Below are 19,724 nucleotides of genomic sequence, written 5' to 3'. Positions count from 1 at the left end.
CAACTTATCTTCTAAGGATTGCCAATATTTTAGCGGACTACCTAAGCAGGGAATTTCATCCTCAAAAATGGTCCCTGACTGATCAATCTTTAGGGTCAACCCTCAAGCAACCTCTTTGTGTTGGAGATGAGCAGAAAAGTGGAAAGAATTTGTTCCATTCTTTCCAGTGCATTCAGAGCAACTCAGGATTCTCTTTTGCTCAGCTAATTTGCCCTGATCATTTCCTTTACCTGCAGAAGTTCTGACATGATACATGATATTATGAAGAGAAATGTCTGAGTCCTTTGGGGCTGCCAACAGGAGAAGAGAGTAGGGATGTGAATCGTTTTTTGACGATTTAAAATATCGTCCGATATATTTTAAATCGTCAAAAAATCGTTAGGGCCACGATACAATACCAATTCCCCCGATTTATCGTTAAAAAATCGTAAATCGGGGAAGGGGGAGGGCAGGAAAACCGGCACACTAAAACCCCCTAAAACCCACCCCCGACCCTTTAAATTAAATCCCCCACCCTCCCGAACCCCCCCAATGCTTTAAATTACCTGGGGATCCGGCGGTGGTCCAGAACGGCGGCGGTCCGGAACGGCCCCCTCAATAGAATCGTGTTGTCTTCAGCCGGCGCCATTTTTCAAAATGGCTGCCGCAAAATGGCGGCGGCCATAGACAAAAACGATTCGACGGAGGAGGTCGTTCCGGACCCCCGCTGGACTTTTGGCAAGTCTTGTGGGGGTCAGGAGGCCCCCCCAAGCTGGCCAAAAGTTTCCTGGGAGTCCAGCGGGGTTCCGGGAGCGATTTCTCGCCGTGAATCGTTTTCATATGGAAAATGGTGCTGGCAGGAGATCGACTGCAGGAGGTCGTTCAGTGGGGGTTCCGGACCGCCGCTGAACGACCTCCTGCACTCGATCTCCTGCCGGCGCCATTTTCCGTACAAAAACGATTCGCGGCGAGAAATCGCTCCCGGAACCCCGCTGGACTCCCAGGAAACTTTTGGCCAGCTTGGGGGGCCTCCTGACCCCCACAAGACTTGCCAAAAGTCCAGCGGGGGTCCGGAACGACCTCCTCCGTCGAATCATTTTTGTCTATGGCCGCCATTTTGCGGCGGCCATTTTGAAAAATGGCGCCGGCTGAAGACAACACGATTCTATTGAGGGGGCCGTTCCGGACCGCCGCCGTTCTGGACCACCGCCGGATCCCCAGGTAATTTAAAGCATTTGGGGGGGGGGGGGTTGGGGGGGGTGGGGGATTTAATTTAAAGGGTCGGGGTGGGTTTTAGGGGGGTTTAGTGTGCCGGCTCACGATTTTAACGATTTTTCACGATAGTTTACACACCCAAACGGCAACAATACGATTCCCTCCCCCTCCCAGCCGAAATCGATCGTTAAGACGATCGAGGACACGATTCACATCTCTAGAAGAGAGCTCATGCTTGAACCACTTAATACTACACAACAGTGGAGAATTAACCTTGTTTTAGAAGTAGCCATCATAAACATTGCCTAGGTAGGTTTTGAATAAGACAAGCAGTGTGAGACTCAGATGCAGGTGGAAGAATATTAAAAAGATTCACAGGAGCTGATCTCTTAGGGAGCAACCTACAAGATGGATGCCTAGCACTCTTTCCCCCCCCCCCCCCCCCCCCCCCACCCTGCTTTTTTGCTCAGCTGGAATGCAAATTTCATGTATGCTTTTCTATCAATTCCCCTGACAATGAGAACATTTCAAAAAGTGCTCAAGGATAAGGCCTGTCAGATTTTTATAGCACCAGCATGGCCCAGACAAGAGTGGTTCCCATACCTGATGCAATAAACCATAAGCCCCTTCTTATACCTCTGAGGTCAGACCCATCCTTGTTAACTCAAGAAGAGGGACATCTATCATTTGAACCTTACTTCTCCCAACTTAATGGCCTGGATGTTGAGTGCTTGCTGAATGCTCCATTTTCCTTGCCTAAAGGAAACATAGTAGTGTCTGCCAGAAAACCCTCAGCTAGAAGAGCTTATGCTTTTTTAATGGAAACAGTTCTCCTCCTGGTGTCAGCAAAGCCTCTGGGACCTATTTGTATGCAAACTATGGGGGTTATTTTGTAAGGGTTATTGCGTGCGATAGCAAGCGGGGGGTGGAGTCGGGGCAGCGATGGGAGGAATCGGGGTGGCGAGGAGGCAGACTCGGTGCTGTCTTCACTGGTGCCGATAAGGTAAGCCACGTTATTGCTGTCAGTAGCGCGCCCAATAGCACCACCTTTCACGGTGGTGCTATTGGGTGCGAAAACTGGCAGCGATAACACTGTGGTGGTGTTTGTAGACCGTATCTACAAAGAGACAGAGACAAGATGGAGGAGGTACAGAGAAGGGTGACCAGAAAGGTGGAGGGTCTTCATCGAATGACTTATGAGGAGAGATTGAAGAATCTAAATATGTACACCCTGGAAGAAAGGAGGAGCAGGGGTGATATGATTCAAACTTTCAGATACTTGAAAGGTTTTAAACGATCCAAAGACAACGACAAACCTTTTCCGTCAGAAAAAATCAGCAGAACCAGGGGTCATGAGCTGAAGCTCCAGGGAGGAAGACTCAGAACCAATGTCAGGAAGTATTTCTTCACGGAGAGGGTGGTAGATGCCTGGAATGCCCTTCCGGAGGAAGTGGTGAAGACCAGAACTGTGAAGGACTTCAAAGGGGCGTGGGATAAACACTGTGGATCCATCAAGTCTAGAGGACGAGAATAAAGATGGGGTGGCTCGCGGGAATGAAGGCTACTACTTGGAGATAATACCCTTATTCAATAAACATACACGTGGTTAATGAGACTCCAACATTGCTCTAAGCTTCAACGGTAAGAGGAAATGTGGAAAAAAAAAAGGATTTGCATTCACAAAAAAGCAGGGTGTAGCTTGCTTGTTACGGCGGTTACTACCCCCAAACCAAATAAGCCTGATACTTTATTTTCAATGCATATCTAGCATAATAGCTCTCTGCTTCAACAGCAGGGGAGAAAGTCTGATACTTCACTTTCAACGCATAGCCAGCATAGCTCTCTGCTTCAACAGCAGGGGAGAAAGTCTGATACTTCACTTTCAACGCATAGCCAGCATAGCTCTCTGCTTCAATGGCAGGGGAGAAAGTCTGTTACTTCACTTTCAACACATAGCCAGCATATCTCTCTGCTTCAACGGCAGGGGAGAAAGTCTGTTACTTTCACATTCAACGCATAGCCAGCATAGCTCTCTTGCTTCACACAAGCAGGGGAGAAAGTCTGTTACTCCTGTCATTCATTTCAACGCATAGCCGCATAGCCTCTCTGCTTCAATGGCAGGGGAGAAGTCTGTTACTTCACTTTCAACGCAATCCAGCATAGCCCCCTGCTTCAACGGCAGGGACAATGTAGAAAAGAGGATCTATATATAGACAACAACCAACAAGGACTGAATTACATAGTCGAGTAACAAAAGCATGGGTGTAGCTTGCTTATTGAGGCGGTTTACTACCCTAACTAAGCTACATATTCAATTAGATGCAGTTCCAACACTGCTCTCTACATTAATGGTGGGGTGGAAGGAAAATAGAACTAAAAGATACTAAGAGCCAAGCGTAACAAGTCAGAGGGAAAAAAAAAAGTCCATAGCTTGCTGGGCATACTGGATGGGCCGTTTGGTCTTCTTCTGCCGTCATTTCTATGTTTCTATGGTGCGATGGCTGCCGGCTTTCACAGGCTGTTTCCCCCTTCGCCCCTGCCCCCCGTTATCGCTGGATTCACCATTCTGTGCGAGAATGGTGAATCCAGGCCTATGAGAGCTACTCCAATATTTTACTTTTTTTTCTTTCTACTGAAAGATATGAGGTTCAAGAGATATTGGACTCCCACCGGAGGAGGAAAAAAGGTAACGTATCTAATCTCCTGGAAAAACTATAGCCCTGAAGAAAATTAATGGAAGCCATCAGCCAACATATTGGATACCTGCCTCTTAAAGGCTTTCATCAATGGTACTCCAGAAAACCCAGGGCCTCAGGGAGGTGCTTAAGAGGGGGTACTGTTATATTTGGCCATTTGTGGGATGCTCCTGTAAACCGCCACACTCACCTCCCCAGTTGGGCCATTCCACCGGACTCCCATCGTAGTGAGATGCTGCCACATTCCCCTGCCGCAAGAAGCCACACTCTGGCGTGGCAAGACACCACCAGCTCTGCATGCGGCAAGTCGCTGCCAAGCCCATCCAGACATGCTCCTCAGGCATGCATACGCATGCATCACTCCTCAGGCATGCGTATGCTCCTCAGGCATGCATACGCATGCAACAGAATCCAGCATACGCATGCATCACTCCTCTTATAGAAACATAGAAATGACGGCAGAAGAAGACCAAACGGCCCATCCAGTCTGCCCAGCAAGCTTCACATTTTTTTCTCATACTTATCTGTTTCTCTTAGCTCTTTGGTTCTATTTCCCTTCCACCCCCACCATTAATGTAGAGAGCAGTGATGGAGCTGCAATCAAGTGAAATATCAAGCTTGATTAGTTAGGGGTAGTAGGGGTAGTAACCGCCGCAATAAGCAAGCTACACCCATGTTTATTTGTTTTACCCAGACTGTGTTATTCAGCCCTTATTGGTTGTTTTTCTTCTCCCCTGCCGTTGAAGCAGGGAGCTATGCTGGATATGCGTGTAGTATCAGTTTTTCTTCTCCCCTGCCGTTGAAGTATAGAGCTATGCTGGATATGCGTGAAGTATTAGTTTTTCTTCTCCCCTGCCGGTTGAAGCAGGATATGCATTGAAAGTGAAGTATCAGGCTTATTTGGTTTGGGGTAGTAACCGCCGTAACAAGCCAGCTACTCCCCGCTTTGTGAGTGCGAATCCTTTTTTCTTCTCCCCTGCCGTTGAAGCAGAGAGCTATGCTGGATATGCGTGAAGTATCAGTTTTTCTTCTCCCCTGCCGTTGAAGCAGAGAGCTATGCATGAAGTATCAGTTTTTCTTCTCCCCTGCCGTTGAAGCAGAGAGCTATGCTGGATATGTATTGAAAGTGAAGTATCAGGCTTATTTGGTTTGGGGTAGTAACCGCCGTAACAAGCCAGCTACTCCCCACTTTGTGAGTGCGAATCCTTTTTTCCACATTTCCTCTTGCTGTCGTAGCTTAGAGTGATGTTGGAGTCACAGTAACCATGTGTATGTTTATTGAATAAGGGTATTATCTCCAGGCAGTAGCCGTCATTCTGGCGAGCCACCCACTCTTTATTGACGGCCCTTGATTTTATGGATCCACAGTGTTTATCCCACGCCCCTTTGAAGTCCTTCACAGTTCTGGTCTTCACCACTTCCTTCGGAAGGGCATTCCAGGCATCCACCACCCTCTCCGTGAAGAAATACTTCCTGACATTGGTTCTGAATCTTCCTCCCTGGAGCTTCAAATCGTGACCCCTGGTTCTGCTGATTTTTTTCCTATGGAAAAGGTTTGTCGTTGTCATTGGATCATTAAAAACCTTTCAAGTATCTGAAAGTCTGTATCATATCACCTCTGCTCCTCCTTCCTCCAGGGTGTACATATTTAGATTCTTCAATCTCTCCTCATAAGTCATTTGATGAAGACCTTCCACCTTTTTGGTCACCCTTCTCTGGACCGCCTCCATCTTGTCTCTGTCTCTTCGGAGATACGGTCTCCAGAACTGAACACAATACTCCAGGTGAGGTCTCACCAAGGACCTGTACAAGGGGATAATCACTTCCCTTTTCTTACTCGATATTCCTCTCTCTATGCAGCCCAGCATTCTTCTGGCTTTAGCTATCGCCTTGTCACATTTTTTCGCCGACTTCAGATCATTAGACACCATCACCCCAAGGTCTCTCTCCTGCTCCGTGCACATCAGCCTTTCTCCCCCCATCGAATACAGTTCATTCGGATTTCCACTCCCCATATGCATGACTTTGCACTTCTTGGCATTGAATGTCAGCTGCCATGTCTTCGACCACTCTTCCATCTTCCTTAAATCCCGTCTCATTCTCTCCACTCCTTCTGACGTGTCCACTCTGTTGCAGATCTTAGTGTCATCCGCAAAAAGACATACCTTACCTTCTATCCCTTCCGCAATGTCGCTCACAAAGATATTGAAAAGGACCGGTCCCAACACCGATCCCTGCGGTACACCGCTTAAAACCGCTCTCTCTTCAGAGAGAGTTCCATTTACCATCACACATTGTCTTCTGTCCGTCAACCAGTTTGCAATCCAGGCCACATCTCGGCACTCACTCCTAAGCTTCTCATTTTATTCACCAGTCTCCTGTGCGGGACAGTGTCAAAAGCTTTGCTGAAATCCAAGTAGATGACATCGAGTGCTCTTCCTCGATCCAATTCCTTGGTTACCCAGTCAAAAAGTCAATCAGATTTGTCTGACAGGATCTTCCAATGGTGAATCCATGCTGCCTCTGGTCCAGCAATTCTCCCGACTGTAGATAGTTTCACTATTCTCTCTTTCAACAGTGGACTCCATTACTTTTTCCCACCACCGAAGTGAGGCTAACTGGTCTGTAGTTACCAGCCTCTTCTCTGTTCCCACTCTTGTGAAGCGGGACCACCACCGCTCTCCTCCAATCATTCGGCACCACTCCCATTTCTTAAAGGGCACACAGCAGGAAGATCCCTGTCGCATCCACTGTTGATGTCATATGCCAAGCCCTATAAAGGGCTCTTCCTAACCTTCCCTTACTGCCTCAACATCAGGTCCAGCTACTTCTTAGTAGAGCGAGTTGCTTCCCAGCTTTCCTGTCTTTGTTTCAGCCTTGACATCTGTCCTTGGCTAACTGTCTTAATCCTCATCCTGCTGTCTTCAGGAAAGAACATGAGAACATAAGAAATTGCCATGCTGGGTCAGACGAAGGCTCCATCAAGCCCAGCATCCTGTTCCAACAGAGGCCAAACCAGGCCCAAGAACCTAGCAATTACCCAAACACTAAGAAGATCCCATGCTACTGAATGCAAGTTAATAGCAGTGGCTATTCCCTAAATAAATTTGATTAATAGCCGTTAATGGACTTCTCCTCCAAGAACTTATCCAAACCTTTTTTGAACCCAGCTACAGTAACTGCACTAACCACATCCTCTGGCAACAAATTCCAGAGCTTTATTGTGCGTTGAGTGAAAAAGAAATTTCTCCGATTAGTCTTAAATGTGCTACTTGCTAACTTCATGGAGTGCCCCCTAGTCCTTCTATTATCCGAAAGTGTAAATAACTGATTCACATCTTCTCGTTCAAGACCTCTCATGATCTTAAAGACCTCTGTCATATCCCCCATCAGCTGTCTCTTCTCCAAGCTGAACAGCCCTAACCTAACTAAAGAGTAGCAAATCACCTGGACCGGATGGTATGCATCCTAGGGTACTGAAGGAACTCAAAAATGAAATTTCTGATCTATTAGTTAAAATTTGTAACCTATCATTAAAATCATCCATTGTACCTGACGACTGGAAGGTGGCCAATGTAACCCCAATATTTAAAAAAAGGCTCCAGGGGCAATCCGAGTAACTATAGACCAGTGAGCCTGACTTCAGTGCCGGGTAAAATAGTGGAAACTATTCTCAAGATCAAAATCGTAGAGCGTATAGAAAGACAAGGTTTAATGAAACATAGTCAACATGGATTTACCCAAAGGAAGTCTTGCCTAACAAATCTGCTTCATTTTTTTGAAGGGGTTAATAAACATGTGGATAAAGGTGAACCAGTAGATATAGTGTATTTGGATTTTCAGAAGGTGTTTGACAAAGTCCCTCATGAGAGGCTTCTAAGAAAACTAAAAAGTCATGGGGTAGAAGGCAATATCCTTTCGTGGATTACAAACTGGTTAAAAGACAGGTAACAGAGAGTAGGATTAAATGGTCAATTTTCTCAGTGGAAAAGGGTAAACAGTGGAGTGCCTCAGGGATCAGTACTTGGACCGGTGCTTTTCAATATATATATAAATGATCTGGAAAGGAATACGATGAGTGAGGTTATCAAATTTGCGGATGATACAAAATTATTCAGAGTAGTTAAATCACAAGCGGATTGTGATACATAACAGGAGGAACTTGCAAGATTGGAAGATTGGGCATCTAAATGGCAGATGAAATTTAATGTGGACAAGTGCAAGGTGTTGCATATAGGGAAAAATAACCCTTGCTGTAGTTACACGATGTTAGGTTCCATATTAGGAGCTACCTCCCAGGAAAAAGATCTAGGCATCATAGTGGATAATACTTTAAAATCGACGGCTCAATGTGCTGCAGCAGTCAAAAAAGCAAACAGAATGTTAGGAATTATTAGGAAGGGAATGGTTAATAAAACGGAAAATATCATAATGCCTCTATATCGCTCCATGGTGAGACCGCACCTGGAATACCGTGTACAATTCTGGTCACCACATCTCAAAAAAGATATAGTTGCGATGGAGAAGGTACAAAGAAGGGCAACCAAAATGTCTTTGTTCCAGTCCCTCTACTTGTCTTTGCCTGCCGCCCAGCCTATCCGTCCCTCCTCACCTCCCTTAGATAGATACCTGGTTTGACCTCGACCTGGATCCCAGATATGATTGCCTCTGACCACTGCCGGGACCTCGAATATAATTGACCATTGCCTGGACCTTGGTTATGCCTGACTGCTGCCTGCCTATGACCCAGTTTACTATGGACCTTCTGCCATCAATAGAGACCCCACCCAAGTCCTGCCAGCCCTGTCACACAAAGGCTCAAGCCGAAGGGAACGTGGGCTCACACAGTCACACACAGACATACTCTGCCTCTCTCTCATACAGACTCACACTTAATCACATACATATGCTGCCTCTCTCACACACACACACACACACACACACACACACACCTCTCACATGCACATATACACATACAATGCTGCCTGTCCCTCATATAGAGATGCATGCTGCCTCTCTCACACAGACATACACTGAATTACACACACAAACACACTGCTTCTCTCACACACATATACATGCACTCAGTCACTTACAGATATTCGCTTCTCACACACAGACACGAGTGCTCAGTCACACAAATAGAGGCTGCCTCTCTTTTACACACAGACACGGTCTCAAACACACACTGCCTCTCACCCACATGTGGCCTCTCTCACATACACACACTGTCTCTCACACACGCTGCCTCTCTCTGGCACACGCATTAAATCACACTTTCAGACACACGTGGCTTCTTTCCCACACAGACTCATGTTCAATCACCACCCGCCGCCTTTCTCACATACACATATACATACACATGCTTCCCTCTCACACAGACATGCACTCCATCACAAATATAGATTAATGCTGCTTCTCACACACAGACACACATGCTCAGTCACACAGGTGCAGACTGCCTCTCTCACACAGACACGCTCTCAATCACACATGCCTCTCTCATACACAGATACATGCACTCAGTTGCGCACACACACATTACCTCTCAAACACACACATTATCTCTCACACACAAATATGTGCTTTATCACACAGACATGTTGACTCACATGCACACACACGTCCAATCACATACACACTGCTGTCACACACACATGCTGCCTCTCTTCATAACACTGAACATGAACTCAATCACACACATGCTACCTTTCACACACAAACAAGTTGCCACACACATACACACACATGCTGCCACATACTCACACATACATGCTGCCTTCTCATTCAATCACTTTCCCCGGCCTTCATCTCTGGAAGCGCAAGTAGTAATAGCTGCTTCCTCCGTCAGTCCTAACCACTGTCAAGGCAACTTCTTCCTTCTCTCAACTGCCTGGGTAATGCTGCTCCTCCTCTTCCTGACAGCCCCACAGCAGCTGCTCCAGCCTGTTCCTGCTCATATGTCCCATTACTCCAGCTCTTGACAGAGTGGCATGTGAAGTCCTGCTACTCCAACTCATGACAGGGTGGCCCACACAGTCACACTGCTCCAACTCCCCACAGGTTGGCTCGCACAGTCCTTCTACTCCAGCATCCAACAGGCGGGTCATGAAGTCCCAATGGTCCAGCTCCTAACAGAGCAGCCTCATGGTCCTGCTGCTCTAGCTCCTAATGGGGCAGCCTACTTGGCCCCCCTGTTCCAGCTCCTGACAACTGGAGAGTCAAGCTGCTGCAGCCTGCTCCTTTTTAGGCCACGTAGTCCACTGCTCCAGCCCTGCTGTTTCAGAGCCCATCTTCTGCTGGCTTCAGCATTGTTCCAGTTTACAATGGCCACTATAGTCCTGCTGCTCTTGCTTGCTGTGGCAAGCTCTTCCTGCCCCTCGAGGCCCTACTTCCAGGCCATGAGTGTGAGAAGATGTCATCACTGCACTGCCCCCAGCATTGTGGCACTCTAGGTGGTTGCCTAATATGCCTAGTGCTTTCACCAGCCCCTGTGTGTAAGTACTATGTACAAACAGTAAAGAGAAATGTATAAAAGTTATATAAATACATTTTACATGAACAGCAATTTTAAGAAAATAATAAAAACACTGGAAATGTTCAAGAAAATGCCTGCTGGCTAGCAGTTCTATGTTTTGTAACAGTTCTCATATGGTTCTAACCTACAGTTATAATTTCTGTACATTTATTTATTTTATTTTTTATTTATTTGTGTTTTCTATACCGGCATTCACGGCAGTTCGTATCATGTCGGTTTACATAAAACAAGGGGTGAGCAATACATTATAACGTACATAGCTAAAACGTAAGAGTATACATTACAAAAGTATAACAAGTGCGTAGAAGAAAAAGTTACAATAAAACAGGGGTTATTCTAACTGGGATTAGAGTTAAAAATCATTGGAAATATTCTGTATATGCCTTAATCTCAATAAACGCATATTAAGAGTGATAAATTATGCACTTTTATGACCTTTTATGACTCAGTTTTTCTTTTTCTTTATTATTTTTTTTCATCAGGAAATTGAGAAGTTGGGATTAGAGTTGAGTGAAAATAAGCAGCGCTTGGAACAAGCCCAGCAGAATGCAGCAAGAACCAAAGATGAATGCCTAAAACTGACAGAACTGCTGGGCAAATCTGAGCACCAACTGCACCTCACCAGGTATCTTTAATCCTATTACATGCCATGCTATCCTTTTAATTTTTTGCTACAGGCATGTAAACAGTTGTTCCAGATATTCTTAGTCATTCGCTGTTTGCACAGCTTTGAGGCATACTAGAAAAAGTAGGAATGTGGTGACACTCATGTTGATAATTTTGGCAAGAAATGAAGCTATGGATCTCATGCTCAAATATTTTGATGATGCCCCCCCCAAAAATAAAAATGTTGCTATACAGCTTTGCTTAATAGGTAAATACAATTATTCCTTTATTAATACAACCTAATATGTTTGATCTTTATAAGTAAAGAGAAAAACATATACTAAATAACATGAATCCTAAAATAAAAATCACAGTAAGTCAAAATTATATTTTTTAGTTCTAAGAAGAGCCTATAATCGATAAAATACTTTTGTTTCCAAACTAAACTTTTTGTGCCTTGGGCTAGTCTGTGTTTCGCATGTACCACTCTCTGGGGGATTTCAAAGTCCTTTAGTCTCTGGCCAAAGACTGATGAAAATAGGAGTATAGAGATAAAATTTTAAAAAATGGGGGAAATCCCAGGTAGTTGTAAAGGAAAGCTCCTGGTGGCATAACCCAATAGAAGCTGATCCCAATTTATCTGGAAAGGAGCAGACGAGAATTTCTTGGCCAGGAATCCCCAAAGAAATCCACATTTTTTAAAATTGAAAATAGTCCTTTGAACAAAAAAAGGGACTTTAGCTGAAGAGACATGGATACTGTGGCACAAGACATGATGAAAATCTCATTTATAAGGTTGAAATGTTGGGTAGCAGCATAAATGCTGAAGTGGTACAAAGCATTATTCTAATGTTATAGCAGTAATATTTTATTGTACTGTATCAGAAAATTATCACATTTTATTGAGTGAAATTTCTGAAAGATCTTTATTTTGGTATTTGTAAGGAAACATAATCCAGGGTATTATGCAACAAATTAAATATGAGTACAATCAGTCTCTACCCTGAAGAGTTTACAGTCAAAATGGTATCTGAAGTAACTGGAGATAGTACTTTGCCCAAGTTTCAGTGATTGTCAGTGGGAAAAAATAGGAGTTGAATTCAGTCTGCTATTTCAAAGTTCATTACTCTGCTAGTCTATTTGTTCTTTTGATAGACCACAGAAATAACAACCTTTTTTAAAATCATTTACATGTCAAGATGTTTCATTTAGAGTACAAATACAATATATTTGACATAGATTAAATCAACAAATGTCAGCAAGACAACAGATGTATAATTATTGTAGCATCATACTGAGAATTCGCCAAGGTCAGACAAGCTCAACATTGTAATACTTGATTATCAAACCAGCATAAACAAAATATTATATAATAAACCACACTAGAATCTCATGTGGTGCTTTAATTATCAAAAGCTACATACCATGATTGTCATTCTGTTTGCATATGACAATATGTTCAGGAGTTAAATATCAATGTCTTGGTCTGCTTGCCACAAAAAGGCTTCAAAAGGAAGTTTTTGTAGTTTTGCTGTTACTTCAGTGAAGGAATAAAAGTTACTTTGCTTTGCTATGTGGTCTATAATTTAAGTCATTTGTATTGTCTATGAATAGAATATTGCATAAACTCATTCTCTGACCAACAACTAACCAACATGTATTTCTTTTATTTATTTAGAAAATTTATAGACCACTTGTTAATCTTGCTAAGAGGTTTACAATAAAACATTCATAAATAAATCAACAGTAACTAACAATAGCTAAAAGCAAAAATAAAAACAAATAAATATTTTAAAAATTAAACATAAAATACATTACAGCATTGTTAAATACATGACAAATATTAAGCATAAAATATTGAAACATAAAACATAGAACTCTGCACTTGAATATACAATATACAGTTCTGTTCTTTAGGCCATCTCACTTAGCTGCAAGGGAATTAACCTGTTATATATTAAATGCTTGTTGAAAAAGGTATGCTTTCACCAGCTTTCTGAACTTAAGAAGGCATGGTTCAGATTTAATAGGATTTGGCAAAGAATTCTAACTAGCTGGTCATTGGACATAAAAAATGCACTCCCTCTCCCATACTTCATCAAGTCTAACCTGCTTAAATGATAGAACACATAGCAGGTCTTGGGATTAAGATCTGAGACTCCTTGTGGGCTGACATATTTTTAATGCAGCATTAACAACTGGAGGAGTCAATCCATTCAGGCCCTTAAAGGAATAGTATTTTTAATTTAATATGCTAGATAATCAGGAGCCAGTGAAGTTTAGCCAGAATTGAGACACTAGAGATTATGCATGCTGCAGCATTCTGAATTAATGGCATTACCCATAAAGTGGTGTATGGGAGTCCCAGATACAATGAGTTACAATAATCAAAATATAAAAGGTCCAAACTATCCATTACAATTTTTAGATCAGCTTCAATCTCAAATGGGTGCAATCTTCGCAGAAGGCATAAATTATAAAAAGCACTTCTCACAACTTTAGAGACCTGGGATCACAAGCTCAATTTATTGTCCATAATAACACCCAGATTACAAACTTGCAGGACAATAGAAATGGACTTACCTTCAATTGAAATACTCTTGAGTGTTACGTGTGCCGTCCAGTGTGGCCCCCTCATCTTCTGGTACCTCCTCGCTAGAGGTGGTGAGCCGCCGGCTCCGACCTTTGGCCACCCCCGGTGCCTCCGGCTCTGCCTTGGTCCCCAGTACTGCAGCTCAAGACACCATTGCTCATCGGGCCTCTCCGCATGGTCTGCGGAGAGACGCCACTACCCGCACCACACCCCTCCCTAGGCGCACGCACACAGCTGTGTCTGAAGCCTGCCGAGTCCTCGCCTCCCGATGGTGAGACTCACAGGGCTCCTCCCTGTGGGTGGTACCATTGCTCCCATCGGCCCAGGGGCCCACAAACATACAAAACCCTAATAGCAGTTATAAAAATTGACAGATGATTATATACACGGCTGAGTCTTAAAGCTGAATTACTAAACGATGAAGCAGAGTATGATGGTCATTTAAAAAAAGTTTAGCGTTTGATTGTTTAAGAAATCGGAGGTCTTATTGGTAATCAAAGGAAGATGGATATATTTCTTACATCTTCCTTAGTGAATAATGAAGTAAAGAATTAATTTACTCTCTCTGCTATGGCTTTGTCAACCCTAAGTGCTCCGTTTTACCCCTTGATCATCCAGTGGTCCAACTGACTTCCTCGCAGGCTTTTTACCTCAAATGTACCTGAAAAAGTTTTATTATGAGTTTTTGCTTCCACAGCAAGCTTCTTTTCAAATTCTATTTTTGCCTTCCTTATCACTGCCTTGCATCTGACTTGTCAGTGCTTATTCTGTTACCTGAGTTCTTCATTCAGATCCCTTTTCCATTTCTTGAAAGATGTTCTTTTAGATATTGTAGCCTCTCTCACCTCACCTTCAACCATGCTGATTGTCGTTTAGCCTTCTTTCCACCTTTTCTAATGCGTGGAATACGTCTGTTCTGGGCTTCCAAGTTGCTATTTTTAAACAACATTCTTCATGCCTGAGATAAACTCTTAACCTTTGCAGTTGTACCTTTCAGTTTATTCCTAACCATTTTCCTCATTTTATCATAGTCACCTTTTTGAAAGTTAAATGCTGTTTGGCTAGATTTCTTTTTTTCACGCCTTCCAGTTAAGTCAAATTTGATAATGTTGTGATCACTATTGCCAAGTGGCTCCAACACTGTTACCTCTAGCACCAAATCCTCTGTTCCACTAAGGAGTAGATATATATTACATGAAGGAATTAATCACTATTTCTTAGTGTGTAGCAGATGGACTCAAAACAAATGGGTATAGTGTGCTCGTGCTAGCAGTTGGAGACGGATCTGACGTCAGCACGGGTACATATACCCCCACAGGAAGTGTAGCAAATCAGTAATTTCCGTCTCCAAATCAGTTTGGAACTACCTCACGCTCGCTGAGCGTGTTTCCAAATTCTAAACGACTAAATTCATAGAAGAAACCTACTGAAGACGAGCCCCGTACTCCTGTGGTGATACCAGGCGGTCACTCACCCAGTTGAGTTTCCCGAGCTGACTTCCGTGGTCCCTCGGAGGTAAGAGCCTCGGTCCGGTGGCCGGTTCGTGGCAGGGACCCAGCCCCCGAGTGAGAAGGGCTCGGGGGTGGCTTGGCCCCCGAGCGAGACGAGTTCGGGCGCGGCCTAGAGCAGCCTCGGTCCAGCGTGGACTTGGCCCCTGAGCGAGACGAATTCGGGCGCAGCCTAGAGGCAGCGGGTGCACTTCCTTAAGCGCGGCGGTGAAGGTACTCACCCCTCTCCCCCCGCAGCTGGAGACCGCCCGGGGTCGCAGCTGGGAAGCGCCGAAGACAGGTCGAGGAGGAGCCAGCGTTCTTTTTTTAGACCATCCAGAGGTAGAAACTCTCAGCGCTTCAACCCCTACAGGACTCGCTATTAAGCACAACAAGAAGAGAACCGGCTCGGGTTCTGGCTCCGGCCGCAACCCACAATGACAATCAGCCGACCCATCCGAGGGTAGCAGCCATAGGGGGCAGGCTAACCCTCTTCTACCGCAGGTGGGTCGAGATCATTTCGGACCAGTGGGTCCTCGCCATCATCCAAGAAGGATATTACCTGGATCTTCTTTGGCTTCCGCCGAACAAGTTTGTGGAATCTCCTTGTTCACCGCTCAAGAAAGAGGCACTAGAAGTGACCTTACAGAGGCTCCTGGCCCTAAGAGCCATAATCCCAGTACCTGCAGGAGAGATAAATTCTGGGCATTATTCCATCTATTTCATAGTACCCAAGAAGGAGGCACTTTCAGGCCCGTCCTGGACCTCAAGTCAGTCAATCGGCACCTACGGGTCCCCAGCTTTCGCATGGAAACTCTGCAGTCTGTCAAGAATTCAGTACAGCCAGGGGAGTTTCTCACCTCCCTAGATCTGTCGGAAGCCTACTTGCATATCCCAATCCATCGGGATCACCAGCGCTATCTACGCTTCAAAGTCCTAAATCAGCACTTCCAGTTCCGAGCTTTACCCTTCGGGTTAGCCACCGCGCAGCGGATCTTTACCAAGGTCATGGTAGTCGTGGCGGCAGCACTCAGGAAGGAAGGAATTCTCATCCATCCCTACCTGGACGATTGGCTGATCAGGGCAAAGTCACCGGAGGAGAGTCACCGGGCAACCAACAGAGTTATAGCTCTTCTGGAAAGCCTAGAATGGGTAGTCAACATAAAAAAGAGTTCCCTACAGCCGTCCCAGTTGCTGGAATACCTGGGGGTCCAATTCGACACCCAAGAAGACTAGGTCAGCCTGACCTCCAAGAGAAAGTCAAAACTCCGGAATCATCTGCAGGTCCTGCTGAGCGCCAGCCGGCCCACAGCTCGGGATTATCTACAAGTCCTCGGCCTCATGGCATCCACTCTGGAGGTGGTGCCATGGGCACGGGCTCATATGAGACCATTGGAACGCGCCCTTCTATCTCGATGGAGCCCAAGATCACAGAACTACACCATACACCTACCTCTGCCGACCAGAGCAAGGAGTCAGCTACGGTGGTGGTTACAGCCCGGCCACATGAGCCAGGGATCAAGAATGTCCTCCCCAACCTGGATTCTGCTCACCACAGATGCCAGCCTGAACGGATGGGGAGCACACTGCGAGGAACTCACCGCTCAAGGGCGGTGGACCAGAGAAGAGTCAAGATGGAACATCAACCGACTCGAGGCACGGGCAGTCAGGCTAGCGTGCCTGCGATTTGCCCACAGACTTCGCGACAGAGCAGTCAGAGTGATGTCAGACAACGCCACCACGGTGGCATGCATCAATCGTCAGGGCGGAACCAGAAGCCAACAAGTGTCCCTAGAAACAACTCACCTGATGATTTGGGCAGAAGCAAATCTTCAGGACATCTCCGCCGTCCACATTGCCGGGAAGGACAACACGACGGCAGACTTCTTCAGCAGAGAAAGCCTAAACCCGGGGGAGTGGCAGCTGTCGCCCACAGCTTTCCAGATGATTGTGGATCAATGGGGGATGCCGGGCATGGACCTATTAGCAGACAGGTCCAACGCTCAAGTACCCAGATATTTCAGCCGCAGGCGGGATCCGCTATCCCAGGGGATCGATGCCCTGGTACAGCCGTGGCCTCAGGGAATCCTGCTATATGCCTTTCCTCCGTGGCCCCTGCTGGGCGCCATTATACACAAGATTCAGCGACACAGAGGCCTAGTTCTTCTAGTGGCCCCGGACTGGCCAAGAAGACCTTGGTACACAGACATGAGGAGACTACTGGCAGGGAATCCTCTACGCCTGCCTCCGCACAGGGACCTGCTGCGGCAAGGTCCCATCCTCCACGAGGATCCAGCTCAATTCTCTCTTACGGTCTGGCCATTGAGAGGGCTAGACTGAAGAAAAGAGGATACTCGGAGCCGGTAATAGATACACTCCTCCGAGCACACAAGTTCTCCACATCACTAACATATATAAGGATCTGGAGAGTTTTTGAAGCCTGGTCCGATTCTCACAGCACCAATTCACATACCGCTAAGATCCCTCTCATTTTGGACTTCCTACAAGATGGACTTCAGAAGGGTCTGTCCCTCAGCTCCATCAAGGTTCAGGTAGCAGCACTATCTTGCTACGGTCCCAGGAGTGACGGCAACTCCATTGCCAAACACCCAGACGTTGCACGTTTCCTGAAAGGAGTCAAACACATTCGCCCGCCACTGAAGTGGCCAGTGCCCTTGTGGAACCTCAACCTAGTATTGGAATTTCTAGCGGGATCCGCCTTCAGGCCCCTTCGAGGTCTGTCTCTCCGTTTGTTAACCTTGAAGATGGTGTTCTTGCTGGCCGTATGTTCAGCACGCCGCAACTCAGAGCTACAAGTACTGTCCTGCTGTGATCCATTTCTCAGAATCACTCCAGAGGCTATCCATCTTCGCACGGTTCCTTCCTTTTTACCCAAAGTGGTCTCACAATTTCACCTCAACCAAACCATATCCTTGCCTACCACGGAAGGTTTGAAGAAGTCGGAAGAAGGTCGAATGCTACGCCATCTCGACATCGGCAGACTGCTGTCCAGATACCTGGAAATGTCAGAAGCAGTACGAAAGACGGACCACCTGTTCGTCCTGCACAGCGGGAAGAAGCAAGGGGAAGCGGCCTCACGACCGACCATCGCCCGCTGGATTAAAGAAGTTATCAAGGCAGCCTACGTAGAGGCAGGAAAACCACCGCCTCTACAGGTCAAGGCTCATTCTACCAGAGCGCAAGCGGCCTCTTGGGCAGAAACTAAGATGCTGTCGCCTGCAGAGATATGTAAAGCGGCGACGTGGTCCTCCCTCCATACCTTCTTCAGATTCTACCGTCTGGACGTCCAGGCCAGGGAGGACACAGCATTTGCGAGGGCAATCCTACACGGTCCTCGGGCAGCCTCCCGCCCAGTCCGGGAGTAGCTTTTGTACATCCCATTTGTTTTGAGTCCATCTGCTACACGCTAGGAAATGTTGAGATTACTTACCTGATAATCTCCTTTTCCTTAGTGTATGCAGATGGACTCAGCATCCCGCCCGGCTGTCGGTATACATGGGGACTCGCCGACTCACGGTAAGCCATGTTTTCTTATAGGGCATCCACCCTGCCGGGTGTTGACGCCTGCCGGCTGAGTACACTGGCAGTCTCCAGCTGCCATCAATTGGTCAGGGTAATCCTGTTCATTTAATCGATCGGTCAGTCACACATATATCCATAAAGCTTTTGCAAGGAAGATTACTGATTTGCTACACTTCCTGTGGGGGTATATGTACCCGTGCTGACGTCAGATCCGTCTCCAACTGCTAGCACGAGCACACTATACCCATTTGTTTTGAGTCCATGTGCATACACTAAGGAAAAGGAGATTATCAAGTAAGTAATCTCAACATTAATATACAAAAAATTATAAATCTTTAATTAACAAAAACGTTTATTAAAAATTTTAATTTCTGTAATTTACCAATAATGTAATGTGATACAAAGTGCAATAGAAAACATAATATCAAAAATAGAAACAACAACTATAACATATACAATCATGTAACAAAAAAGTTTTTAATATCACATGGAATGTGTTACACTGCCTTCATCTCGTATACTACACACACACACTACACATCTTACTCATGTCACTAAAAACTATCTCAACTCATCCCATTCCAAACATACACAGAATTAGTGTGTCTTACATTGATTATAAAAACCTATCTCACTCTGTAAATTTAACATGTCCCCACAAAGTAGGATCAACTCTGATTCACCTAATCCAGGCTTCTTGAGGAGATATGTAAGGTAATTTCTTTGGAGAATATATATGTTTTATGCGTTGAGATACTGTGATGTCAATGATACTGTTCTCATTCTGGCACCTTTTATAGTAATAATTAAATCCACCATCATATGGACAAGTGCCTGAAAGCAAATTGTCCGAAATTCAATTTATACATTTACTCATAAATATTAATAAATAAAGCATAAATGATTTTTACCTCTTCTCAACGCAAAAGCACTAAATGCTGTATACTTAAATGCCAGGAATCCACTTAAAGCTACCAGAAGATCTGGCGATCAGTCTCACTAATATCATGGCTGTCTCCAATAATTTATAACCACACAGTCTACAAGAACATTTTGAAAATATATAT

At 45.3% G+C, this 19,724-nt stretch overlaps 1 protein-coding gene across 10 annotated transcripts in view; it reads left to right on the top strand.

The window, feature by feature from the left end:
- The window catches only part of SDCCAG8 (serologically defined colon cancer antigen 8), a 694,410-nt gene that overhangs the window by 292,874 nt on the left and 381,812 nt on the right, over positions 1 to 19,724 (top strand). For all 10 annotated transcript variants that reach the window (XR_003855449.1, XM_029593983.1, XM_029593984.1 and 7 more), the window contains exon 14: positions 10,911 to 11,053. Coding sequence is in view for 9 of the 10 variants with exons in the window: in XM_029593983.1 (XP_029449843.1) it covers positions 10,911 to 11,053 (143 nt within the window). In the remaining variant the exon portion in view is untranslated. The remainder of the gene's footprint in view (positions 1 to 10,910; positions 11,054 to 19,724) is intronic.

This window comes from Rhinatrema bivittatum, chromosome 3 (assembly GCF_901001135.1).
Source record: "Rhinatrema bivittatum chromosome 3, aRhiBiv1.1, whole genome shotgun sequence".
NCBI lineage: Eukaryota > Metazoa > Chordata > Amphibia > Gymnophiona > Rhinatrematidae > Rhinatrema > Rhinatrema bivittatum.
The sequence above is the reverse complement of the archived record's forward strand: the minus strand, read 5'-3'. Positions and strand labels throughout refer to the sequence as shown.